This window comes from Microcebus murinus, chromosome 2 (genome assembly GCF_040939455.1).
Source record: "Microcebus murinus isolate Inina chromosome 2, M.murinus_Inina_mat1.0, whole genome shotgun sequence".
NCBI classification, from domain to species: domain Eukaryota; kingdom Metazoa; phylum Chordata; class Mammalia; order Primates; family Cheirogaleidae; genus Microcebus; species Microcebus murinus.
Window position 1 is genome coordinate 45,307,428 of NC_134105.1, and position 27,735 is coordinate 45,335,162.

The following is a 27,735-nucleotide window of genomic DNA, read 5'->3' on the forward strand; positions in this document are numbered from 1 at the left end:
TATTCAGATATCCTAGAGTTGGCTGACAACACATACTCAAAAATACTGAATCAGACCTCAGACTTAATAGTAAAACAGAACATGAGGAATAAAATGCTGCTTTTTGCACATATAGATAACATGATATTATATAATAGCAGTCTGGGGCCAAATAAAACCAATCTAGTAAACAGTGGCCTTTTGTAACTTTTGCATTTATAGATTTTTATCCCTGAAACCTTTACTTTCCTAATAATCATTAAAGGATACTCTTCTTCCAACAACATTTTCTCGATGACAGCTCTGTTTTCTTCACTGATGGTGCTATCCAGAGTCCAAGGCTATTAAAAAAGAGAATGTATTTTTCTTTTTACTTACTGCTTTTTGAAATTAGCTTCTAAGTTTCATTAAATAAAAATAAACAGAAATATGACTACAAATAATAAAAGCTATCATTTACTAAGCACATAGACATATCTTTGATTCTCACGATAACACTGAGATAGGCAGTAATACTTCACAGATGTATCAGCAACACTGCTAGCATTGTAAGTGGAAGAGCAGAGACCTTACACTCAAGTCTGTTGGATTCCAAGGCTCATGCTCTTACCCATGATGAGGTAGTAATGGCCATCATGTACACGGAACTATTTATTAGGCATGCGACATTTTGCTAGACACTCTACCTATTTCTAAAACTGACTTTTTCCCCCTCAGTCACAATCTCCATGAATGATCATACACATTTTCAACTCTCAAACTTAAAAATGTTCAGCTCATATCTCTTCTCCAAGCTCTAGACCATTATATCCAACTGCCCACTCAAGATTTCTACATGGATATTTAATTGGCTTCTCAAACTTAACATATTCAAAATAGAACTCATCATCACATATGTCCACCTGCTTCTTCCCATCTTTCCAACTTTATAAAAAGGCACTAGTAGGCCGGGCGCTGTGGCTCACGCCTGTAATCCTAGCTCTTGGGAGGCCGAGGCGGGCGGATTGCTCAAGGTCAGGAGTTCAAAACCAGCCTGAGCAAGAGCGAGACCCCGTCTCTACTATAAATAGAAAGAAATTAATTGGCCAACTGATATATATATATATAAAAAAAAAAATTAGCCGGGCATGGTGGCGCATGCCTGTAGTCCCAGCTACCCGGGAGGCTGAGGCAGAAGGATCACTTGAGCCCAGGAGTTTGAGGTTGCTGTGAGCTAGGCTGACGCCACGGCACTCACTCTAGCCTGGACAACAAAGCGAGACTCTGTCTCAAAAAAAAAAAAAAAGGCACTAGTAGTCACTAAATTGTTCCATGTAGAAATCCAAAAACTATTGTGGATTCTTCACTTTTCCCTCAATCCTCATATCCAATATATCAACCAGTTCTACCTCCAAAATATAATTTAAACCTGTCCACTCTCTCTTCTGCTACCACCTCAGGTCAAGACCTCATCAACAAATCTTGCTTCAATTACTGCAAATGTTTCCAAACTGGGTCCTTTGATTCTACTCTTGCTTCCCCACAATCTAATCTTCACCACAGCACTCAAAATGAATTTTATAAAAATGAATTTACTAATCTGTATAAAACGTTTCAGTGATGTCCCCGTTTGCTTATATTATAAAATTTAAATCCTTTAGCATAATCTGACCCTCAAGCCCTGTATGACAGAGCTCCAGCTTGCCTCTCCAACCTTGTCACATGTTGTCACTCCTTCCTTCCCCACCACATTCTAGACACTGGCCTTCAACCAGTGTTGAAGCTTTTACATGTGTAGTTCCTTCTGCTTAGAATTTATTTTCTCAACTCTTCAGGTATGTACCTTTTCTTTCCATTACTTTTCAATGTAAATCTCACCTCCTCAGAGTTTCCCTGACAACTTTATCTAAAGTAGGCTCCCTGCCACCCTCAGTCAGCATCTTGCTTATTTCCTTCATAATCTGTAATTATTTTGTCTTCTTATCACCAGACTCCTCTTTAGAATATAAGGTCCTTAAGAGCAGGACCATGTCTATCTTCATCATATATAGTTATATCCTCCAAATCTTACCTAGAGACTGGCATACAATAAGTACTCAATAAATAGCCGATTAATGAAGAAATGAACCCTGTTATAATCCCCATTTTTTTTTTAGATGAAGAAACTGAGGCTTGCAAATTTGAGAGGTGGTAGAGTACGGATTTGTACCTAAATCTAGCTGGCTCGAAAGTTCTACATAGTTGTTTCCCATTTTTCAAAGTGAAAAGAAGAAAGAGGTTTCTATTTTTAAGGTAAGAAAGATATTTCAACTTATGATATTTGTCATTTTTGAGAACTGGCATTAAGTTTTTTAAAAAAAGGCACTCTGGGCAGTAAGTAACAGCTTAATACACCTGATATTTTCATAAAATACTTACAATAAGGTCATTTTCAGTTCTCCACGATGAATCAAGGTAGTGATCTTGTTGTAAAACTGATGCTATATTTTCATCACTTCTGAAATAATTAAGAAAATGAGTATATAAGTGATATCATACCAGTTAATGGATGTAAACTCACATAACCCAGTGGAGACTGGCAGGTCATAGGTGTTAAGCAAATATTTAGTTCCCTTCACCCCTTAACAGATTTAAATTTAACATTGTATTTAACCATGCCTTTTTAGCCTGTGAAATATATAGTGGCTTTAAGCTACCCTAGCCCCACTGCTAAACATCAAGTCTGACTATTCACTTTTGTTTCTAAAGAATAAACAATTTCTTGAGGAAAAACATACCCTAAAGCAGCAACCACAACATGCTCTATGACCATGAACCAGCACTTTAGTTTCTGCTGACAAGTACCAGCACATGTACACAGAAATTGAACTTCACAATGAAATCTTTAAGCTATGTATAAATCATAAAAACCACCATAAACAGTAGCGCCCTCCCCAAAATGAAAAAAATAAAACTAGATGGAAGAACAAAAAAACCAAAAAATATTCAAAGAAGGAAAGTACAGTGAAAAGACAAGAAAAAAAGTGATGTTTTAATAACAACTCATATAATTAAAAAAATTAAAAATAAAGCCTCCTTTATTTGGGGGCTTTTTTATATCCATGAGGGAATCAAACTTTGTTCATTCTCCCACTCTTTTCATTGAACTACTAAGAACTCTTTAAAGTTACATTGTTCACCTCATATTTGAAAAGGCTGAGGAATTAAGTTTTGGGGGGGCCCAATCTACAACAGTATTAAATTTAATATTTTGCTTTTTGTATGTCTTGAAGTTATGGCTTCCTAGTTAAGTTATTAACTTTTTCCAGACCTAGTCTAATGGTAAGAATTTTGTTCCTCTAAGACCACAAAAATCTATCAACACATTTGAATCTTTTATTAGTTGTACAATGGTTATAATAAATTGTGGAGCTAATGAGCAATTCTCTACAATAAACTAAAAGCAATGATTTCTCTCAATTGTTGATGGCAAATAGGCTTAAACTCAAATATCAACTCTGATCTGGAAGAAGTTACCAGGAGGAATAAATAAAGGATTCTGAGGCTTGTATCAGTAAAAGGAAACCTTTACTCAAATAACTAGCTCTACCAAAACTTGAGGAAATGGGACTACTATCACTTCAAGTTCATTGCAGAAATCTTTTCACATAGTATTCCTTAATAAGGATCAGCAAATCTGAGCCTGCCCTTTTTTTTCCCCACAACACACATTCAATCTATTGCCAATTCTGTTGTTTCTCCTTTCTTCAAATCCAGTCCTTCCACAATACCCATACCACCACTGAGGTCCTGTAGTTTCAGACCTTATAATTTTCCTGTTATAAGTAAAAGACATAAAGCTGACAAGCCATTCACCTTCCATCCTTTTTCTTTCTCCATTTACCTCCATCTGACATATAAAAGTTTACTGTCTGTCTCAAGCAACAAGAAAGCCCTAGAGAGCAGGAACTTCATTTTGATAACTGCTATATACTCAGGGTTTGGCATGTAGCAGGTACACAGTATTTGTTGAATGAACAAGGGAGATAAGCCATGGATTACACAGGTCTCTAGTAGTTAAGGAATGAGGATTTTATCATAAAACCAATTGAGGAGTGAAGGGAATAACATGATCAGATTTGGAAAGACTATTCTAACTTAAGAAAATAGAAGGGGGGGTCAAGGAAGCAAGGAGCAGTTAAGAGGGAGCAATTATAAAAATACAAGGTCAGGAGTTTGAAACCAGCCTGAGCAAGAGTGAGACCCCGTCTCTACTATAAATAGAAAGAAATTAATTGGCCAACTAATATATATATATATATATATATATAAATTAGCCGGGCATGTTGGTGCATGCCTGTAGTCCCAGCTACTCGGGAAGCTGAGGCAGAAGGATTGCTTGAGCCCAGGAGTTTGAGGTTGCTGTGAGCTAAGCGTATGCCACGGCACTCACTCCAGCCTTGGCAACAAAGCGAGACTCTGTCTCAAAAAAAAAAAACAAAAAAACCAGAGAAAGGTGACAGTAATTTATATCCGGGGAACAAGCTGTGTGAACAGGTAGAAGTGAATACATTTAAGAAGACATATAGACACAATCAAAAGGCCTGTAATAACTGATAGGATGGGGAAATGGAAGGAGGGAGCAAAGGAAAAGGCATGAAGTTTAGGTCTGTGTTTTGGGTGACTGGAAGGATGCCAGTGCCATTTATTGAATTAGGGGACACTGGAAAGGCAAGTGGGGAAAGTTTATAAGCTGATATTAAGGTGCTTAGGAGGCATCCAAGTGCAGATAGAGTCAAAGAATGGGATAAAAGAATCTGATGCTCAGAAGAGAGATTTGAGTTGGTGACAGATTTAGGCAACATCAGCAGGTATTTGGTTAAATTTAAGAAACTGCCATTTCCTGGGCAGGTCAAAAATTGTCAAATAGTGGCAAAATTTCACATAGTTCAACCTAACGGATAGAAAATGGTATTACCAAGGACTGTGTAGTCAGTGATTATAAGTCCCATAATAAAACCCCTTGCAACACAATGACTAAGAACAAGCAGAAGAAAAGGAGGATGAGAAGGAATGGTAGTAGAGGGAAACCAAAAAGTTTCAAAGCCACCTTCTAACTTTGGCATGTAGCACTTAGCAAATTCAAAAAGTGTTTTAAATTAATCCACAAGGGTTCAACAGATGCTATCATCAGGTATAACTACATACTTCAGGAGCTATTCCATATGAATGGAGACCAACACCAGGGGGTACCATGCACCAGAATGTAATGTTAATGATGCTCCTTGGAGTAATATAAGACAATGGCTCTGACCACCAAGAACCAATAACCTTTGTAATCCTATTTGTATGAGAGTAAGCACAAGTGCCACCAGTAGACCTAAAGTTCAAGCAAAACAGGAAGAAAGAGGAAAGAAAGAAAAAGAGAAAGGGAGGAAAAATTAAACACAATCAGAAAAATTAAGATAAACCTATGGAAGAGGCATACAGCCAATGTCCTCAGATGATCTTTATTTAGTATTTCCAAGGCCAACTCATTTCTTTCTGGACTGCAGGTAAGTCTCCCTGCCCACATATCATGAAAATTAAATTAAATCAAACATGCAAAAGCACTTGGTCAAGATTTTAAACACTACATGAATGTGAACGATTGTTATTAAAGGCTCCCTATTCATCTGCATAGCTTTGGACTGTTTTGTCTAAAGATTTGAGGAAGAATGAGTACATGAGTTTAATTACCTCTCACATTTTTATGGTGCTTAATGTTCACTAGAAACTTTTAAACACTATTTTAGCGTTTCGTGGGCAGGATTGGTAATCTTCTCCCCGGTTCACAGAGGCCCAACTATTATGTTGAACTACATGAAATCACCACTTCATAGATCAAAAATGGTCTAATATTGGCAATTTCATATGGTTCAACCTAACAGAGTTCTAAAGAAGGTGTTCACAGTTAAAACAACATTGTTGGCTGCATTTAGAACCCAGGCTGTCTGATTCCTGGACACTCTCAGCCTTTTCCATGACTAGGAGACTTGTTTCTCTCTCAGAAAGCAAGGAGTCAAAGGGTTCTCTTTCAAACCTGTTCTGCAGGAATCGATAAATTGTGATCCGTCACTGGATCCTCACAGTACCATCCCTCAAGGTAACGGGATAGTAAAGAACACGACATTTACAGGGCATCCACCATATGCTAAAGCACATCCCATAATTATTTCACTTGATGCTCACAAACTTATGATTCTCAGTTTACACGTGAGCGGTCTGAAGCTCAGACTAGTTAAGTGTCTTGTCCAAGGTCACACTGCTAGTAACTGCTAGGAACAACAAACGCAGAAGGAAAACCAGAACTGCCCAACTCTAAAATCTGGCACTTTTCCTTTAAGTCAAGCTGCCACTCAGAAAGTTTTTCACAACTACCCCTGTGTAAAAGAAGGGATGAAACGACTTGCCCAAGGTCACGCAGCTTACAGGAGATGGAACAAGGATCCCTGAGCTCAGGTCTTGTCCGTAGTTGCCCGTGTTCTGGTTATGGTCGGGGAGATTCTGAGGTGGAGGGAATGGAAGTTGGAATCTAATTGCTGGAGCAAGTGCAATGTGCTAGGCGAAATTAGCGCCTTCACAGCATCCGGGTAAAAGGTGAAAACGAATCTTCAGTACCTGAGCTCCTAGCACCCGCCCGCTGGGCTCAGGACAAGCCGGCCGGCGGCGGCGCGGCGCCTCCCAGGCCAACAAGAGACTGGCCCAGCGGATAGACTTCTGCTCCCTGTTCTCAGCCGGACCTGAGGCCTTTCCAAAGCCCTCTCTTCGCATCTGCGGCCCCTCCCGCCCCGGCGAGACCCAGTCTTTAAGCCTCACCCTAGCTGTGCCGCCGCGGCCACCACGTCCCCTTCGATATCCACATCCGCCTCTTCAGCCGCCATGATGGGACCTGACCCTGTCAGTCTTCTCGAGAGATCACGCGAGAGGTGGCAGACCCGGGGCGGTGCCAATACGTCATGGGGCGGGGTTGCAGCCTTGTCCAGCCCCTCCCGTGCCGGGAGGCGGAGCTTCCAGAGGAAAGGCGACCCCAGCGCCCTGGGGCTTGGTCCGTTCGCATTTGTTGGCAGGTACGGACCCTGGAAAGTAGCCTGGGACTGAGGTTTTGAGAGCTTATGGTCTTGGACAAATTCTTTGGCACCTCGCCGATATCATTTGTAAAATGGGGAGAGCAGAATAAATCTTTCTGGACTGATGAAAAAGTCAGCCAGAACTGCTTTGTGAACTGTGAAGGTGGCAACCAAGTGGGCTCCTTACCTGCCGCTCTTTATTTAATAGTCTCTCTCCCTGTGGCTCCTTCTGTCTCTCTCTTCCTCTCTTGTTTTTTTTAAAGAAAAGGGTGTCGTTCAGCATTTTACTTAAGTGCTAAACGACTTTTAAAAAAACAATTTCAACAAATATTTAAGAATATAACTTAATGACTGTGTAATTTATTTTGTAGAGATCTTTATAATTTAAAGGTCACTCTCATGACCATTAATCCTTACAATCACCCTGTGGGATAGGCAGGGCTGGTATCATTAATTATATTTTACAGATGAGGAAACTGAGGCTTAGAAAGCTGAAATGACGGCTCAAGGACAGACTGCCCAAGGCAAGGCAGGCTAGGGTGAGGTGTAGAGACCCGGTCTCCCAGGGGCCGGAAGGGGCCCAGATGCAAGGAGAGGGCCCTGGAAAGGCCATAGGTCCGGCAAGGGACAAGAGACAGAAGTCTGTCCTCTAGGCCAGGATCTCTTGTCCGAGACCTTGGGCTTCAAAGACAGAGCTAGGAACAGAAGGCAGGCCTTGTTGACTCTTTACTGAGTGATCGCCGTGCACAAATCACATCATTAGGAAATGCAGAGGATAAACACCATTTCTGTCAATGAATTTATGGCTTCTTAGGAAAGCAGGTATTGCTCTTATACATTCCTCTACCTTACCATCTATCACTCACATCATTGTAATTATTTGTTCACTTGTCTGCCTCCCCCACTGAACAGTGAATTCCTTAAGGACAAAGACTTTGTCTGCTAGTCCTTACACCACAAAAACATTCAGTATGGTGTCTGACACATAGTTGGTGCTCAGTAAATACTGAACAGATGAATGAATCCATCAATTAATAAAATTAGCTCACTGCCCTCACTATTCTCAATTTGTCCTGACTCACTTATGCCTGTTCTCAGGTCATAAGATGAATTGCACTATGAATGTGACAGCAGAAGATGTAGAGAAAGATTTGTTAAGAGGAGGAGCCCAATGCTCAGAAACTGAACACTGTGAGGGGCCCATTCTCAGGCCACCCTGGGGGTACTGCTTCTGTTGTCAAAGGGCTTATCTAATGACTCAACCCAATGGTAACACCATACCTGGCACAGAGTAGGCATTTGAAGATGTCTGTTGAACTGAATGAATTTAGAGCAAGGTTTGGGTTTTCTTAAAAACATATCCATGGACTAGGTAGTCAAAAGAAATGTAGAATGCATATGCCTTTCACTGATCCTTACCTAGCAGGCAGGGATAGGGACCCTGGCTGGACCGTCTGGATATACATTACACCAAATGAGAATGGTGCCTCCTAGAGCATAATGCAGAGTCCCATGTGAACACGATCTCTGGCAACACTGAACCAAAGGCTTTTCTGGTCCAGTGCCAGATATCAGTAGGCATTAAAATACATGTGGAAGTAAAAAGGTCTGCACAGAATTCTAATGTGCCCAAGCCATCTCAAGGCCTCCCTCAACAGAGACACTAGTTTAAAGCCTCTCTAAACACGCTCTGGGCTAGTTGACTTTATGTGAAACTAGCTCCATAAGGATCTATGTCTAACCTCACCCATGGGAATGGTGCTATAACTTCCAATGCAGGTGAACTCCAGAGGCCTGCTCTGCAATTAAAATTCCCTATTCTAGAGGCCTGCAATTCTGGAACTTGTTGGAAGACCCATATTCTCACAAAGTAATTTGAAAGGACAATTCAGAATTTAGGATTAATGTTTCACAAGTACTTGTTGTGCTCCTACTATGCTTGGTACTAAGGAAATGGCACTGAATAAAATTGATTCAATCTCTGCCTTCATAAAGTCCACCAAACATGCAATTTCAGGAACATGTAATAAGCTCCATGATGGAAGATTACAGGTTGTTGTAGGATCACAGAGGAGGGGCACTTAACCCAGAATGAACCCTCTCTTGTACTGTACTTCTGAGGATGATATTGGTCATTCAAAATTTGAAAGCAATGCTCTAGACCCTGGGCAATACAAAACAGAAAACCGTCCCTCTAACTTAAAGAAAGAATCAATGGAAAAAGATTAGAGGGAATAGTGCAATGCCAGTACTCACGTAGAGCCAGGAATAGTGAGAGTCTGTTACCACTGGCCAGACTGAAAAACCTCATTATTCATGAAGCATCAGGTAGACGATCTACACCTTAGATTAGCCAAAAGGCCAGAAATGATAGGGTAGACAATCTGAAGGGTATTGCCAAAGTAGTGGAGAATGATTAGCTCTGGGTAGAACACCACTCTGGTACTGCCTAACAAATCTTAAAGAAAAGACCTGAGAAGATCAAAATGTTCCCAGGTAACTTAACTGCATCCACCCAACCACAAAAAAAGGCTCAAGAATATTTACAGAAATACAAAAATATCCAGCATCAAAGGCATCCAATTGCCAGGTATGCAAAGAAGTGGGAAAATACCCATAATAAGGAAAAATAAATCCATTGAAACCCACCTAATACTGACATAGATGTTAGAATTGCCACACTAGGATGTTAAAACAGTTATTTTAACTGTATTCTATATGTTCAAAAAGTTAAATAGAGATATGGAAAATATAAAAAGAATAAAATTGAACTTCTAGAGATGAAAACTACAATGCCCGAGATGAAAAATACACTGAATGGGATTAGTGGCATATTAGATATTTTGGAAGAAAGGGTTAGTTAACTTCAACACATAACAAAAGAAACCATCCAAAATGAAACATACGGAAAAGTAAAAAATTTTAAAAATAAACAGAGACACAGAGCCGTAGGGCAACTTCAAGCTTCCTAGTGTATGTGAAATTGCAGTATCTGAAAAGCAGGGGATGGGGTGGGAGTCAGGAAAAATATTCAAAGAAATAATGACTGAAAAACTTCCCAAATTTGAGGAAAGCTATGAACTCACAGATCCAAGAACCTTGAGGAACTCCAAGCAGAAGAAACATAGAGAAACATAGAGAAAACTATACTAAAGCTCATTATAATCAATTTACTCAAAACCAGTGATAAAGAGGAAATTTTACCAGAGAAAAAATGCATGTTACCTACAGAGGGAAAAAGATAAGAATGACAGCAAATTTCTTCTTGAGAACAATGAAAGGAAAAAGAGAGCAAAGCAAAATCTTAAAGTACCAAAAGGAAAAAAATCAATCCATTTATAATTCTGTATCTTTGAAATTGTCTTTCAGAAGTAGAGGCAGAATAAAGACTTTTTAAAGATGTGCAAAGTCAGAAAGAATTCATTATCAACCTACCTATACTACAAGAAACGTTAAAGGATATCTTTCAGGCAGAAGGAAATGATATAAGATGGAAAACTCAATCTACATAAAAGAATGAAGAGAACAGGGAATGATAACTATATGGGTTCATATATGAGATTTTTTCTTATTTAAATCTCTTTAAAAGAGAATACTGTTTAAACAAAAATCATAACAATGTAGTGTGATATTTATAACATATATATCTATGTAGGTATATAGATATAGATAAAAAATATATGACAACAATAATGTAAAGTCTAGGAAGGAAGAAATGCCAGTACAATATTGTAAAGTTTGTATACTATACTATAAGTGGTATAATATCACTCGAATATGCTGTTACTGTGGTATGTTAAAAATCTATAGTATGAACCCTAACACAATCACTAAAATAACAAAACAAAGTTTGAATTTTAACAATAAAAATGTGTTAATATATTACTTGCGATGCTTTTTTAAAAAAGAAATAAAATGGGGGAGGGATTACTAACTTGTTAAAGAACACAGAACTAGAAATTATTGGAGCAGGAATTTAAACCAAAGCCAACTTCAAAGCTAATGTTATTTTTCTCATACCAAACTGTCTTTCTGATGTGTGGACCCATACACACATACAGATGTTTTCAGTTCTTGGGGCTATAGAGAGTTGACCCTCAAGGACTTGTGAATAGAGAATATCAGATTGTCTTCAGCATTAAATGGTGAAATCTCCTAATCAGAGCAGAGATATCTAGGAATGGAAGGACATTCAGGCCCAAAGGAATTCACACATCTAAGTTCACAATGGTAAATGCTGTCATTGCCTTTCCAAGCAATGTCCAAGGAGAGCAAAGCTGGAGTGTTGCAGGTTCCTGGTTCTGGTTTGAAGGAAGATTCTAATATTTTCCATCCCATTAGCTAGATCACCTATACTACAACAAGATAAGCTCCATGAAAGGACAGGATGTGTTTTGTTTGTATGTTACTTTATTCCTGTTGCCAATATATGGCAGTGCTAGCTGAAATAGCAGGCACTCAATAAATATTTTTTGGATAAATGGTCCCAAAAGGCCATGACTAATGGGCATGAAGCCATTACAATGGAAACAAGCCTAACTCTGCTTGTTCTGACTCCACACTCAGAAAGCAACCTTCTTCCGATTTTGTGATTTTTTTTTCCCCCCACAAAACAAGAGGATGGACAGTTCACACTGATGTGAGTTTTGTAGACGTGGCAGTTAACAATTGTAAATGCAAGGAACGATTTGACAATCTAGTGACCACATCAATCTTGACAGCCTTTTGGGTAGTGTGAGTCAACCTCCTGGGCTCTGTCGGGACAAGCCAGTCTGCAGGCTTTATTATGTTTAAAAAAATTATTTATGATCTGGATATTAGATGCTATAGGGAATTCATCTTAGTTTTCATAGGTATAACGGTGTTATGGTTAGCTAGGAGAATGGAGAATCTCCTTATGAAATGCATGCCAGGCTATTTAGTTAGGGTTGAAGCTGTCACGATGCCTGTAACATACTTCCAAATTGTTCAGCAAATGTGTGTGCATGTATGCACACAAAGATAGAGAAAGAAATAAAACAAATATGGAAAAAATGTTAAAAAAATAAAAAAATTATTATTGATACATAATATTTATACACGTTTGTGGGATACATATGATGTCCTAGAATATCCATCACCCATGTATTTATCATTTCTGTATGCTGAGAACATTGCAAGTCTTCTCTTCTTCCATCTATTTTGAAATATATGATACATTATTGTTAACTGTAATCACCCTACTGTGCTATTGAACATTATAACTTATGCCTTATATCTAACTGTATGTTTGTACCCACTCCCTATCTCTTGTCATCCCCTGCTCCTCCCATCTGTAGGCTTTTTAAATGTGCTGCCGACAGCCTTCCTGCTGTCATACCTCATCACATCATTTTTTATTTATTTTGTACAATGAACTAAGGGCCAAATGATCAAACCCAAGTGAGGTGTCTTTATAATTTCATATTATGTTAAAAGGAAAGTTTTTAGATGATCATACATTTATATTTTTCTCATCAAAATGTACTTTTTTTAATCCTAGTCCCTTAAAATGGAATTATATATTTAAAAATACATACCACTTATATAGGAAAGAATATTTTTATTCATTATGGTACTCCACTTTCCTGTAAACTGAATTAATGTCAAAGTAATTTTAAACTGGAAGAAGAGGATGAGTTATGGACAGAAAGGGTGGGTCAAGGCTAATATGACCACCTGTCATACCCTAGACACTGTGTAAGGAAGAATCTCCTTTGGACCTCTCAAGAATCCTGCCAAGTAAGCATTATCACCTCCATTTTAGAGGCAAGGAAATCAAAATTCAGAGAGTTTTTATTACATAGCTATGAGTAATATCTCATTATATAGCTAATGAGCTGGGATTCTAACCCAAGTCTTTCTGACCCTATACTTACTCTATTATATTTTCATATTACAATGGAAAGAATAGGGTATTTTGCAATACTATGTGAGCTGGTATTTTCTCATTTGGTTTAAGAATAAATAACAAGTAGGCAATTTTCTGATTTCATAAAGGTGCTTAAGTCTAGAAATAAACAGAAAGTGTATTTTGAAGGTTAGAACTTTGTCTTGGGTTTACAAATTCCTTTTCTGCCCCCATCAATATATTTTATTTCCTTTGTTGGTCCTAAAACAAAATTAGCAGGTGTCATACCTGAAAATCCTCATGAAAGTTGTTAGAGGAACATGCAGTCTGTCTCGTATTTCAACTACATTGTGTCTGAATCCATAGAGGGGAAGCAGTTTATTCATTTCTTGTTTTCCTCCATTTCTAATGAAAAAAGATCACCACATTTTTATTGAAAAAGCAAAGTATAATTGCAATATTAAGCCATAAAAAGCTGGCATGCTAGCATTCATGCTAATTAGCTCAGATTTGTAACATGCTTTAAAAGCAGGAAGTGTCATACAACTGCTCCTAATGTTATTATTATGTTATGATCCAAACTGTCAGCTTAATGATTGCCAGAGATTCAAAAGAGTTCCCATTTTACAAATACAATAGCCAGTGGGCAGGAAGGAAAACCACTTTATCTACATAGAGGTGAGATAATAGATGAATGCAGACATAGCCTTATGGGCTACACTTGGCAGGTATTGGATATGGCTTGAATTGTTCCAGGAAAGCAAGCTGCATTTTATTTTATTTTCCCTCCCCAATTCCCTGAAATCACATAAGGTAGCTACTGAAAAAGCTGTTCTCAATATGTTGTAGGGAAAGTCTGCCAATGCACTTCTTACATTTTAATTACAGTAATGCTACATCCATCTGACATTATTCAGAAGGGAAAGAAAGGATGCCAGCATTAATGAGCTCCTACTGTGTGCCAGGCATTTTACATACATTATTTCTTTATAGCCAGACAGCAGTGCTTTGAAGTAGGAATTGTTATTTCCATTTACAGATGTGGTAACCGAGGCTCAGAATAGTTAAGCAATTTACCCAAGGAAATATAACTTGTCATCTTTTCATTTACGTCATGCTGTCTTATTGGGTACCAACAGCATCATTCAGACTTACATCATTCCTTCTCAGCAACCCCCAGTGGAAGGATTATACCTTTTTCAATAGCTCCAGGTGGATGGGTGTGGTTGATCAGGCCTGGGTCACATGCCATCCCTGATGCCAGGAAGACTTAGCATATCAGGACCACATGGAATAAGGACTTGTAGCTCCCTAAGCAAAATAAAGGTACTATTTTGGGAGAGGGGAGAAAAGATCCTGGGGAGGCAAAACAACAGATGCCCACTGTAGTATTCCGTGCTGGAAGTCCCCTCCATTCCCCAAGTCTCTCATACAATGTGTTACCCACCACAGACTCATGTTAGTGTCACGTTGGGCAAATTGCTCAACCTCTTTAGACTCACAATGGTTAAATGACCTATGAAATAATCTCTTCCAGGGGTTAAGTTCTTTGATCAGGTTCTTATTTATCTTACATTTATCGAACATTGTTATAGGCAAAACAGAGGGATGGGAGGGTTGGAGTTTACATGGGTTTGTGTGTGGTTGGCTCGTTAAAGTGTGGACCACCATCCAAATATTCCCTCTGCTTAGAATCCATACTTCTTTCCCCACTCCCAGCCCACCCATATTCTCAGGGGGCCTCTGGCTTCCTCCATCCTTCTAAAAAGGCCAATTCTGACTCAGCTCTGGCCTACTTTTGCCATTCTGGATCTTTGGCTCAGAGTTTCCAGATCTTTTGATTTTTCTTTTAAGAGAAGTCAGAAATGAAGATTAATTTCTGAAAACCAATTCAAATTTTTGAAAAACACTATTGAATCAAACAAACACTTCCGTGAGTTATATCTGACCTATGGTTTGTAACTGTTGGCCTACATCCTTTTCTTATACTACATGTAGTGCTGCTGTATTCTTATTTACTGACATGTCTGTCCGTCCCACTGTTAATGAGCTTCTCAAGGGAAGGGAACATACCTCTGTTCTTTGTATCCACAGCATGTGGCACAACACATAGTAGGCACCTAATAGTTGTTTGTTGAGAGAATGAATGAATCACCTGGAAAGAATGAGGCCAGGATTTTTAAAATTGAAAACAGAAAACTTATTTTATAAACACACAACTAATGAATACTTTAAAGGAGAAAAATATAGTAGGATAAGATTTTAAAAGCAATTGACAGCTCACACACATTAGGATGGCTACTATAAAAACAAAAACAAAAACAAAAACAACCCCCCCCCCAGAAAATAGCAAGTGTTGTATAGGCTGTTGTAGAGAACAAATTGGAACCCTTGTGCATTGTTGTGGGAATGTAAAATAGTGCAGCCGCTATGGAAAATATATGGTGTTTCCTCAAAAAAGCTAAAAAATAGAATTACCATATGATCCAGCAGTTCCACTTCTGGATATATATTCAAAAGAATTGAAAGGAACTCAGAACATTATTTCCACAGCACTCTTCATACTAGCATTATTCACAATAGCCAAAAGGTAGAAGCAACCCAATTGTCTATTAATGGATGAATGGATAAACAAAATGTGGCTTAATATACAGTGGGATATTACTCAGTCTTAGAAGGAAAGGGAATTCTGACAGATGCTACATGAACAAACCTGAGTACATTGGGCTAAGTGAGGTAGTCAATCACGAAAGGACAAATGCTGTGTGATTCCACTTAAATGAGGTACATAGTGTTCTCAAGTTCCTAGAGACAGAAAATAGAATTACCGTGACCTGGGGGAGAGAGGAATGGGGAGTTAGTGTTTAATGGGTACAGAGTTTCAGCTTTATAAGATGGAAAGTGTTCTGTGGATGGTGGTGATGGCAGCACAACAATGTGAACATAGCAGAACTGTATACTTAAAAAGGAATACGGTGGTACATTTTATGCTATGTATATTTTACCACAATTTAAAAACTGAAAAGTAAAAATAAAAATAAGAAATTGAAGCATGATTTTGACAAAAAATACAAAACCTGATAGAGAAGAGAAAAATCGTAAACCTAAGTAGAGTCCCAAAGTCCCTTGCTATTACTGAGAGGTTCTAGTTCCTATTTATCTAGAGTTTCTACTTCTGGGAGGTGGTGGGGAAATGATGGGAGGCAGAAGGTAAATAACTAAATGTAGGAAAATTGCTCATTCTGTATTGGTTCTAAAGGACTTTTAAAGACCAAATGTAAGCCTCTGTTGACCCCCATTTCTATAGCTCATGCATGATGGAATACATGCACACACAAATAAGAAGGTTTGTGAGGAAAAAACAGAGTCCAGCGGCCCTCTCTTATTGTCTAGGTAGCTCCCTTTCTGCATGAAAAGTCAGCTTTGGTGTTGTCTCCTCTCTTAATGTCTTCCTAACCACCCACATCCCTCCCTCCTCTGTGGCCCTACAGCCACTGTGCATGCTTGTGTCAGCGTGCATAGAGTCCATGACTCTGAACTATAGTTGTCTGTGGTCCTGCCTGTGTCCACACTAGCCTGGGAGCTCCTTGAGGACAAGGACTGTCTAAGTCATTCATGCCTGGCCCTTAGCAGGTGCCAGTCAGCATTTGGGGAATGCATGAATGGCATGTCATCCCCATTATTATCGCATTGTTACCTCCAGAGCTCCGAGATATTCAATTCAAGTCAGTAAGTGTTTGCTGAGCACCAGCTGTGTGCCAGACACTGTTCCGGATGCTTGGGATATGCCAATGAAAATAAAAATGACAGAGTTCCCTTCCCAGATGGAACTCACATCCTAGAAGATGGGGAAAGAAAATAATAAGTAGGCATAAAAAACGAATTATATATTTGTTAGAGGTGATTGAGTGCTAGGGAAAAAGAAAAAGTGGAGCAGGCTGAGGAGGGCAGGAGTTTGCCGTGACGAGGGGTTGCACATTCTAAATAGGGGGTTTGGGGCAGGCCTTATTGGAAAGGTAGCATCACGACAGAGTCTTGAAAAGGTAAGGGAGTTTGCCAGGCTGATTTGGGAGAAAGAGTTCCAGGAGAAAGGAATAGTTGGTGCAAATGTTGCCGGCTGGAATGTGCCTGGTGGAGGCCAGGGAGGTGCAGGGAAGTGTGCAGTGGGGAGGGCATGGGGGAAAGGGCCAGACAGGCAACCGGCCATCTGTTGTAGGGCTTTACTGTCATAGTAGGGCTTCACATTAGCTTTTGTACTGAGTGAATCAGGGAGTCATTGCAGGGATCCAGTGAGATTGAAGATAGATTTTAGCAATGTGAGTTCACTGAAATTTACTTAGAATCACTGTATATGTGGGATGGTCAAAATTATGGTACATGTAACTTTTGGGGGGGGGAAGTGTGGTGTCTTGAGAAAAAAATTACACCACCTGTAAGTGCTAATTTTGTTAAAACAATTTATTTTTTCCATGATCGTGGATTATCACCTCTTTGTCTACATCAACTTTGTTTTCAATCGCTTGACTTATTTCCCCTGTTTTTGCACTGCATTTCTTTCCATCATAAGGTTGCATTTGAAAATCAATTATCTGCTTGAGAAATAGACTGGCTGCCATAACATTACCCATTAATTTAAAATGTGTGTTTTTACTCCATTGTTACCCTAAGACTATATGCTGTGTGTTAGTTGCTGTGCTGGGTACAATAGCCACTGAAGGGAATAAGATCTTTTTATTTAGGGGGGGGCGGTTGGAGTGACCCTTCCACCATTTTTATTTTTATTTCAGAATACTGTAGGGGTACAAACATTTTGGTTACATATGATGCCTTAGCCTCACCCAAGCCAGGGCTACAAGTGTGCCCTTCCCCCATACTGTACTCTCCACATCCCTTTGTTGTGAGTTTACCCACCCCCACAACCCCCTCCCACCTAACTGGCACCCAGTGAATATTACTACCATGTGAGCACCTTAGTGTTGGTCAGTTAGTATCAACATGCAAGTACATGTGGTGCTTGTTTTTCCATTTTTGTGATACCTCACTTCTAAGGATGGGCTCAAGCTCTATCCAGGATAATATAAGAGGTGCTAGTTCACCATTGTTTTTTGTAGTTGAGTAGTATTCAGTGGTATACATATACCACATTTTATTAATCCACTCATGTATTGATGGGCACCTGGGTTGTTTCTACATCTTTGCAATTTTGAATTGTGCTACCATAAACATTCGAGTAGAGATGTCTTTATTACAGAATGTCTTTTTTTCCTTTGGGTAGATGCCTAGTAGTGGGATTACTGGATCAAATGTTATTTCTATATTTAGCTCTTTGAGATATCTCCAAATTACATTCCACAGGGGTTATACTAATTTGCAGTCTCACCAACAGTGTAAGAGTGTTTCAATCTCTCCACATCCATGCCAGCATTTGTTGTTTTGGGACTTTTTCATAAAGGCCATTCTCACTGGAGATAAGTGATATCTCATTGTGGTTTTGATTTGCTTTTCCCTGCTGATTGAAGATGTTGATCATTTTTTCATTATTTCAACAAATAATGGCCATTAACGATCTTCTTTTGAAAAGTTTCTGTTCATGTCCTTTGCCCAGTTACTGATGGGGTTGTTTGATTTTTTCTTGTTAATTTTCTTAAGTTCTATATAGATTCTTGTTATCAGCCCTTTTTTTTTTTTTTTTTTTTTTTTTTTTTTGAGACAGAGTCTCGCTTTGTTGCCCAGGCTAGAGTGAGTGCCGTGGCGTCAGCTTAGCTCACAGCAACCTCAAACTCCTGGGCTCGAGTGATCCTTCTGCCTCAGCCTCCCGGGTAGCTGGGACTACAGGCATGCGCCACCATGCCCGGCTAATTTTTTTATATATATATCAGTTGGCCAATTAATTTCTTTCTATTTATAGTAGAGACGGGGTCTCGCTCTTGCTCAGGCTGGTTTTGAACTCCTGACCTTGAGCAATCCGCCCGCCTCGGCCTCCCAAGAGCTAGGATTACAGGCGTGAGCCACAGCGCCCGGCCAGCAGCCCTTTTTTGAATGTTCAGCATGCAAATATTTTCTCCCATTCTGTAGGTTGTCTATTTGCTCTAATAGTAGTTTCCTTGGCTGTGCAGAAGCTTTTTAATTTGATTAGGTCCCATTTATTTATTTTTGTTGCTGCTGTGATTGCTTTGGGGGTCTTCTTCATAAATTCTTTGCCTAGATAGATGTCTATAAGCATTTTCCCAACATTTTCTTCTAGAATTCTTAAGGTTTCACACCTTAGATTAAAGTCTGTTATCCGTCTTGAGTTGATTTTTGTGAGAGATGAGAGGTGGGGATCCAGTTTCAATCTTCCGTATATGGTTATCCAGTTTTCCCAGCACCATTTATTGAATAGAGATTCTTTATCCAGTGTATATTTTTGTCTGCTTTGTCAAAGATCTTGTCAACACTATTCAGAATTTCGTACTCAGTACAATAATCATTACAAAGCAACAGGACAAATGCTATGAAACAGTGGTCTGTGCCTGGAACCATGGAGGTCTTAGAGGGCCTGGTTAACTCTGCATGTTAGGAAAGTCACCTCTTTTGCACTGCTTTTCATCATCTCAGCCCACCTTTTACTCTAGCTATTGCCATGACAACCAACTTTGCACAAGTGGAAACTGACAGCACTGTGCATCTCTCACATTCTGCAACCGGGTGTCTCAGACTCATGCACAACCTGGAAAAGCAAGGACGTTAACATTCCATGAGGCAGCTGTGATGGATGGGGAGCAGAAACTGGTGAATAAATGCTCTCTCCTCCATCTCACGAGAAACACTTCGGAAGTGTATCCTACAGAGATCCTCAAATGGTCCCTGTACGATGGGGCCCCAGTGGCCCACAGATGGGAATAATGCAGTAATTTGCTTTTATTAATATAGTGACTTTCTCCCCTTCACTGTTTCATTGTTCCTGTCCTCCTTCACAAGCCATGGGATCATTGTCTCAGGCTCTGCTATCCTGGGGAAGTCCAAGTTAAGACAGTAATGATAAACCTGGATTTGGAAAGCCGAGCCTGAGTTATGCAAGTGGAAAGGTAAGGAAGGAATATTCAAGGCAAAGGGAGAATCATGGGCATGAACAGTGCAAGGCATGTTGAGGGCTTGGCAGTCATCTGCTATGGCTGAATCAAGGGGTATATGGAAGGCCTAAGAAGGAGAAAATTACTGGTGGGAGGGTTTGTTGATTGAGAAATACCTATCAGTTATACTGAGCCTAGAATATTGAAAAAATATTTACCCAAAGTTTTTTTGTTGTTTAGTTTTCATCTCAAGCTTCTACATTGTCCTAATCTCTGGGAAATCAGTGGCCCATGGATTGAACAATGACTTTGAGCCATGTAATCCAAACAAAATTGAGTTCTTGAGTGAAGGATCAGATTCCAGAAAATAAAACTTCTCATAGTGTGCATATTATTTGCAGGTGAGTAAAATAAATTTACTACCATCTTACTAAGACTGAAAGACAGGGATCCTGAAAATCTCAAGGAAATAAAGGAAATTAAATGGAAATGAATTGTATAATATTCATTATTATCAGTTAAAGTTGTAAAAACGGCAGTAGATTTTCATTGTTTTCTTATTACAAACAAAAAATTTTGTAAGTGCTTTTGTGCAATCATTCCTTCATTATGTTATTTACTTGTTAGAACTTAAGTTCTTCAACTACAAATATTCTTCCAAGGAGGGGTGGTGGTACTTTCAGGTTTGAAGAGGAATCTTGAAACCTCTTTATTTTAGGCCTGTGTTCTGTCTTATGTAATAACTACCATATTTCATCAAATCTAAATGTTGTTGTAATGGAAAGTAAGTTACTCTACTATTTTATGTGCTGCTAAAAAAGAAAAAGCTCTGTGATTACATTTCTTTTCTTTTTTTTTTTTTTTAAGACAGAGTCTCACTTTGTTACCCAGGCTAGAGTGCTGTGGCGTCAGCCTAGCTCACAGCAACCTCAAACTCCTGGGCTCAAGCAATCCTCCTGCCTCAGCCTCCCGAGTACCTGGGACTACAGGCATGCGCCACCATGCCCGGCTAATTTTTTCTATATATTTTTAGTTGGCCAATTAATTTCTTTCTCTTTTTAGTAGAGACGGGGTCTCGCTCTTGCTCAGGCTGGTTTTGAACTCCTGACCTTGAGCAATCCGCCCACCTCGGCCTCCCAGAGTGCTAGGAGTACAGGCGTGAGCCACCAAAAGCGCCCGGCCTACTGATTACATTTTGACATAGGGTCAATTGTAAAATGTATCCTGATTTTAGAGATGTGAGAAAATATGGAGCTTAAAGTTGATGACTGCAGTTCTATTTCCCCCACCTAATTGTGAGTTCTGAAAGGCAGGGATCTGACTCATTCAATTTGGACTCTTTCTAATACTTGGTAAAATTCCTGGTATGTATATGGTTCATATGTATTTAACAAATATTTATTGAATTTAGCTGAACAGGTCTCTATCTTTACCCATTTTGATATAGCTCCTAATGGGATAATGAAACCAATCTACTAATAGGCAGTAACAACCAAAATCTTATATTACCATCTTTTTGTTTATACAGACTAGAAAACTTAAAGTGTGGTAGATCTCCCACAATGTGTTTTATCCATGTTGGTCTTCATGCCATGGATTGTATTCTATCACATTTATATGAAAACCAATAACCCCTTTTAAAAAGTCATTGTTTAGGTAAATGTGGTAGTAAAAACAATTTTGAAAGTATAGATACTGTGTTAATTATTTACATATGAGGGTGTATTTGGATGGCCACATGCTGTCCTGGACTATTCTAACCCTTTGAAAGGATTTACTTTGGGAAAAAAAATTGGACATCAAGGAGTTATTCATATACATTTTCTGTGGTTTTCATTTAAGACGGGAAGGGCTTTTTCAAGGTTTTCCACGCTTTTATTTGATTTAATTTCATGCTCACTGAAGCCCATTTCCATCACAGTCACTGACACCTTGAACTTGCTGTCATTTTACTCCTTTAAGCAGCCCAGATGATATTCAGTAAGATTCTTGGCTTCTAAGCTCCATGTCTTGGAAACAGACCTCACTGCATCAGTGAAGATTCCAGGGCATTCTTCTCACTGATCCGACTAAGCCTTTGAAAATATACTATGACCACTAGGATTTTTCAGCCATAGTCTGGACCTGGCATAAAAAACCAGAGACCTTGGAAGGCTCCAACGCCCAGAGTGCAGTGGTTAGTCACACCTCATTAGCCTCAGAGCTGGGGCTACCTTCCCCCTTTTCCCTGGGGCCTCTGCATCTTCCCATCAGCCTGGGGCCGAGGCTGCCTGGGCCGTGGGAAGGCAGCACAGCACCATCTGGGTAGCTTCCCTGCGGGAAAGTGTAGACCCACACCCACCCTTATCCTGACTCCATTGCAGGGACTGCATCTTGATTTCCATTTGATTTATTCATGGCTTCTTCTAACTTCAGAGCTTAGGTGGATTCTCAGAACGGAAAAGGCAATGTTTGCTGGAGAGAACAGTGAGTGGTGGAGTGGACGGTGCATAGGCAGGGGTTCTGGCCTTGCCATTTTTGAGTGGTGAGCCTGGGGAAGGTCTGGTCCTCACTGAGCCTCAGTGCCACCATCTGGGGTGGTGGTAGGGATTTCTGCCTCAGGAGGTTGTTGGAAGGATGACATGACATGAAACAAAATGAAATTAAGATAACATAAGTGGAAAGGCCTCACCCAGGGTCTGGCATGTGGTAGGCACTTAACCAATGTCACTGCCTTGGGCAATAGTCTTTCTCAGCTGTTCTCTGTGCACATTGCATCTGGCTTTGGCCTCAACATGTATTGTAAGTCAGTGTTCAAAACAGCCCCTCCCTCAAGTGAGAGCCAGCTCTGCCTGTGAGTTGTGTCTAAGGTCACAGGGACATGCTTATGCTGTCTGGCCCACGGAGGAGGGCTCTGTAATTTCTGGCCATCACGGTCCTTTTCTGTCAGCCTCAGCCTGAGATGAATGTCACGCTTTTGCCTCTCACTCTATATCTGAAATCATCTGGCCCCGCCCACATCCTCCCCTGCTAAATGAGTAGAGCAGACAGACTAAAGCTGCACAATGATTTAAAAAAGAAAGTAAAACCAAACAACAACTTGGGTCTAATCATTTCCCTTCAGATTGTGCAAGCAAGAAGGTTTAAAATCACACAAGAACTATTTGAGGGAAAAGAAAAACCACTCATTTCTGCTCCCAACAAACACAAGCAGCTAATGCTTTGCTCGTCTGGGTTTCTTACATGATCTGCATTTAGAGAAGTGTCTGTGACCCGGGGAGAGTATCAGTGTCAGGAATGTTCCAGTGGTAAAGAGACTTGAAGCAGCTCTGGAGTTCAAATGGCCGAGAGCTCCAATGCCTGCTCTGGTGTGTTCTTGCCTCTGGAGAGAGGCCACCCTTCGAGAACCCCTATGGTTAGGCTGCTACACCCCAAGGACACTGGGTGGAGGAAATCCTTGTGTGCACTTGTTTCCTTCCCTTCAGACAAGATAGCCCAGAAGAATGGCAGGCTCTCTGCTTACTGCTTCTTTTCTTCTTTCTTTATTTCCCTTTAGCTTTCTTTTCTACTTCCTCTTTCTCCTCCCTCCCCTCATTTTAAGTAAAATAAGAAGCAAAGTGTTAACTCAGAGGACATGGCTATTTGTCATCATCACTTACAAACTGTGACCTGGATCAAATCACTTAACTCTGTTGAACCTTTCTTTTTAACATCTTGAAAAGGGGGAACCATACTTTTCACTTACATTTGTTAACTCATTGATTCATCAAATGACGCCTTTGGATGCCAGGCCCTGATCTGAAGAAACAAGGGCTGTGGATACAAAGATGATTAAAATATGGTCCTTACCTGATGGGTGGTCACAGAAGAGTGGAAAAATAACACTTAATCCCCAGTGGTGTTTCGAGAATTAAATACAATAATGCAGTTAAATTAAAATAGTCCACTTGGGTTGACCTACACCATCAGATTGCAAAATAAATTCCTGATGGAGCTGATGAGATGAAGAACACCATGTGGCCATCATTTTAGGTATGACGAACGTTTGACTTCTCTTACAAAGATCTAAAGAAAATGAGTTAAATATGGCCAGGGTGTCTTTCTCATGTAACAAGCCATGCATTTGAGAGCAGGGCTAGCGTTCTTCCATGGGTCACTTAGTGGCTCCCTAAGGGGTTGCCCTCCTTGGCATGATCCAGGGTGGCTACCAGCGTTACACCTGAATGCCAGCCAGCAAGACAGAGGTAAGAGGGGAAGTGGAGGGCATGCTTCGTCCCTTTGAGAAGTTGCCCATCTCCTTCTCCTTGTCTCTCATGAGCCCAAATTAAGAATTAGGTGACTCCACCCAGCTTCCGGGAGACTGGGAAATGAAGTCTTTATCCTGGGCGTTCTATTACACCCACATCCAATCTGTCAAAGATGCATCCAGAATGCAGCCCCTTCTCACAGCCCTTACTCATTTCACCATGGTCCAAGCCACTGTCATTTGCCTCCAGACCACTGCAGTAGCCACCTAACTGGCTTCCCTGCTTTAACTCTTGCCATCCCCTGGAATCTTTGCTCAGCACAGCTTACAGAACAATCCTTTTAGAATGCAAGCACGATTTTTTTAACTCCTCTGCCTAGACTCCTCCACTGGCCTGTGCCTTTGCCATCCGTGGCCTCCTCCCTCGCTCATTCCACTCCAGCCATGCTTGCTCACTTGCTGGTCTCAGGATGGCAGAGATGCTCTTGGGTAGGGCTTTTTCTGGCTGTTCCTTCAGCCTGAAAGACTGTCCATCAGATATTCACCAAGCCGACACTTGGAGGAAGAGCAGGAACTAGCCATAGCAAGACGATGGAGCCAGGGCAGGGACAAGATAGGCAGCACAGGGAGACAATTCCAGGATGGTGGAGGGTGAGGGCCCCAGGGCAGGCAGGAACCAGAAGCTGGTCACTGAGGCAAAAATGAGATGAACAAGGTGGAGAGTTCTGTAAGATGGGGCCAAGAGGTAGGCTGAGGCCACATCACAAGGGCCCTTGGAAGCCCTTCTGGACTTCCATTAAAAGAGAGGACTTTTATTCTGAGGGCAGTGGAAAGCAATTTGGTTTTTAAGCAGGAAGATGGCATGATCAAGTGTACCTTTTGAAAAGATCACTTTGGGTATTGGATGGTTAATGGACTGCGGTGTGTATGTGTGTTTGTGTGTGTGTGTTTTGGGGGGACTGTCATGAAAGCAGGGGTCCAGATGAGAAACAATAGTGTTTGGACATGGGTAGTGGCAATGGAGAGAAGTAGATAAAATTGAGATGTATTTTGGAGGTATAATCCACGGGCTTTGGTGACAGATTGGTTGTGGGGGTGAGGAAGAGGGAGGCAACAAGAATAACTCCTAGGTTTTTGGCTGAAGCAATGCGTGGGCTGCAGGTGCCGTCTGCTGCGGTGGGGAAGACTGGAGCAGGAGGAAGTGAGGAAGAGGCCCCCGGTCAGAGGCGGCCTGGCCCGCCGCAAGGTGCTGCTTGGATTGGGTGTTGGTGACTTTTCCTGTGGTCATTAGACACCGATAAACCTTGAACACGCTGGACAAGCAATTTGTTGCAGCCCATCAAAATACCTTTTCTGTGGCAGCAAAGTAAGGACAACAGCCTATTTGCTCTGTCTTTCTCTGCGGATAGTGTGGTGGCAGTAAATTCTCTCAGAGCAAGAACACAGCCTCAGCCAAGAGCTGTGCCATGCTGCGATCACGGTGTCGCTGGCGGCACTTGCTCCTGGAGGCGTATGCAAGGAACAGTCAGGGTGCCCCTTGTCGGAAAGTTCCAGAAAGGCAACATCATGTGGGGCAGTGGACTAGTTGCTCGTTGTGGTCCTACAAACCTTGGGGTTCTGTGATTCAACAGTTCAGCCAGTGAAAATGTGTTATAGAAAGAAAACAAAAGCTGGAAAGGGTGAAAGAGGGTGACTTGGATGAAACAAGTCACTAAGTGTCCTGTAAGTGTCCGGTTCCTGTCCTCAGAGTGAGACTTTCCTCCCTCAGGCAGCCTGAACTTTCGAGCCACCCCCGTAGGCTCATTGTCTTCCCGTCAGTATCAAAATGTGCACGCACAAATTTGAAGGCTAAAATTTTGTGGCAGTGTAACATTTTTTGGAGTGTACATTTGGGATTAGGGCAGGGGAGAATATGACGTTTATTGCTTTTTGCACTTAAAAAAAAACATGAATTGTAGATTCAGACAGACTGAAGTTTGAATTCCACTCTGCCATGTACCAGCTGTGTGATCATTAACAAATTACTCAGCCTCTCTGGGTCTTACATTTCCCATATGTAAAATATAGGAATTTACAGCTCCTGCCCCATAGGATTACTGCGAGGACCAGTTGAGATCCTGGATCCTGGCGTGGAGTAAGTGGCCAGTAAATGTTAGCTACTATTAGCTGTTTTAAAAACATTTTAAAACATAGAAGTTTAAAGAAGTATCCGCATCACTCAAAGAGAACAGAATTAACATTTTTAGCCTTTTTTAGATGTATTTTTCATTTTGCACATTTGTGTTGCATAGTTGTGATTATATTGGATTTTGTATCCGGCTGTTATATTCAGCTCAGGATACCACAGACTTAAACAACAGAGATTTATTTATCACAGTTCTGGAGGCTGGGAAGTCCAAGACCAAGGTGCTATGTGATCTGTGTCTGGTGAGGGCCTGTTTCTTGGTTCATAGATGGTGCCTTCTTGCTCTGTCCTTCATATGACCTTTCCTCAGTATGTTCCATGGACAGATTTCTCTCTCTCTTACTCTTCTTATAAGGGTACTAATCCCAACACAGGGGTCCTACTTTCATGACCTAATATGAACCTAATCATCTTCCAAAAGCCCTACTTCCTGACACTGTCACACTGGAGGTTAGGGCTTGAACGTATAGATGTTAGGGGGATGCAAACATTCAGTCCATAACACCTGTTTTTTGTCTTTTAATATTATTAGGCCATCATCATTTTCCCTATTTTTTTGTTATTGTTTCCCTAATAAAGGTCTTATATTTTAATTATAATTTTATTAAGATATAATTCACATGCCCTAAAATTCATAGTTTATGATATATAATTCAGTTTTTATCATATTTATAGAGTGTATAATCATCACCATTATCTAATTTTTAAATGTTGTCTTTACCCCAAAAAGAAATCCCCTCAGCAGTCATTCCCCATTTCTCCCCTCCTCCCAGCCTCTGGCAACCACTGATTGACTTTCTGTCTCTATAGATTTTCCTATGCTGGATAGTTGGTATAAGTGGGATTATACAACAGGCTGTCCTTTGTGAGTAACTTCTGTCACTTAGTATAAGGTTTTCAAGGTTCATCCATGTTGTAGCATGTAGTATCTCATTCCTTTTCATGGTCAAATATTACAATATTCAATTTTATTACATTTTGTTTATTCATTCTTCAGTTGAATGATTGGATTGCTTCCATGTTTCTTGTATTATGAATAATGCTATGAATATCTGTGTACATGTTTCTCCCTATTATTTTAAACTCTGCATAAATATATTTTTTCATGGTTGCATACTCAGGGACAGTACAAACTAGAATTTACCTAATGGCTCCTGTATTGTTGAATATTTATGTCATTTCCAGTGTTTTTTCTTCTCTGTTTTAAACACTGCTTTGGTGAACATTTAAAGTCTACGTTAAAGGTAATTGCTCTGTGGTTAGACTGGCATATATGATGCTCATATTATTATATCCATTTCATTTGCTTCATCCTGGAACTGATCTTGCTAATAGCATTTAACTTTTCTGCTGTGCAG

At 40.2% G+C, this 27,735-nt stretch overlaps 1 protein-coding gene and 1 long non-coding RNA gene across 5 annotated transcripts in view; one reads left to right on the forward strand and one right to left on the reverse strand.

Annotated features, from left to right (window-relative positions):
* MYSM1 (Myb like, SWIRM and MPN domains 1) overlaps window positions 1–6,897 on the reverse strand; it is a 41,258-nt gene extending 34,361 nt beyond the window's left edge. For all 4 annotated transcript variants that reach the window (XR_002224527.2, XR_002224528.2, XM_020289089.2 and 1 more), the window contains exons 1-3: window positions 6,796–6,897; window positions 2,377–2,455; window positions 250–320 (exon numbers count right to left, since the gene is read on the reverse strand). Coding sequence is in view for 2 of the 4 variants with exons in the window: in XM_020289089.2 (XP_020144678.2) it covers window positions 250–320; window positions 2,377–2,455; window positions 6,796–6,860 (215 nt within the window). In the remaining 2 variants the exon portion in view is untranslated. The remainder of the gene's footprint in view (window positions 1–249; window positions 321–2,376; window positions 2,456–6,795) is intronic.
* Window positions 2,168–27,735, forward strand: part of LOC105882584 (uncharacterized) — a 30,187-nt gene continuing 4,619 nt past the window's right edge. Inside the window, exon 1 of the long non-coding RNA XR_012915744.1 lies at window positions 2,168–2,250. This is a non-coding gene — a long non-coding RNA (uncharacterized LOC105882584). The remainder of the gene's footprint in view (window positions 2,251–27,735) is intronic.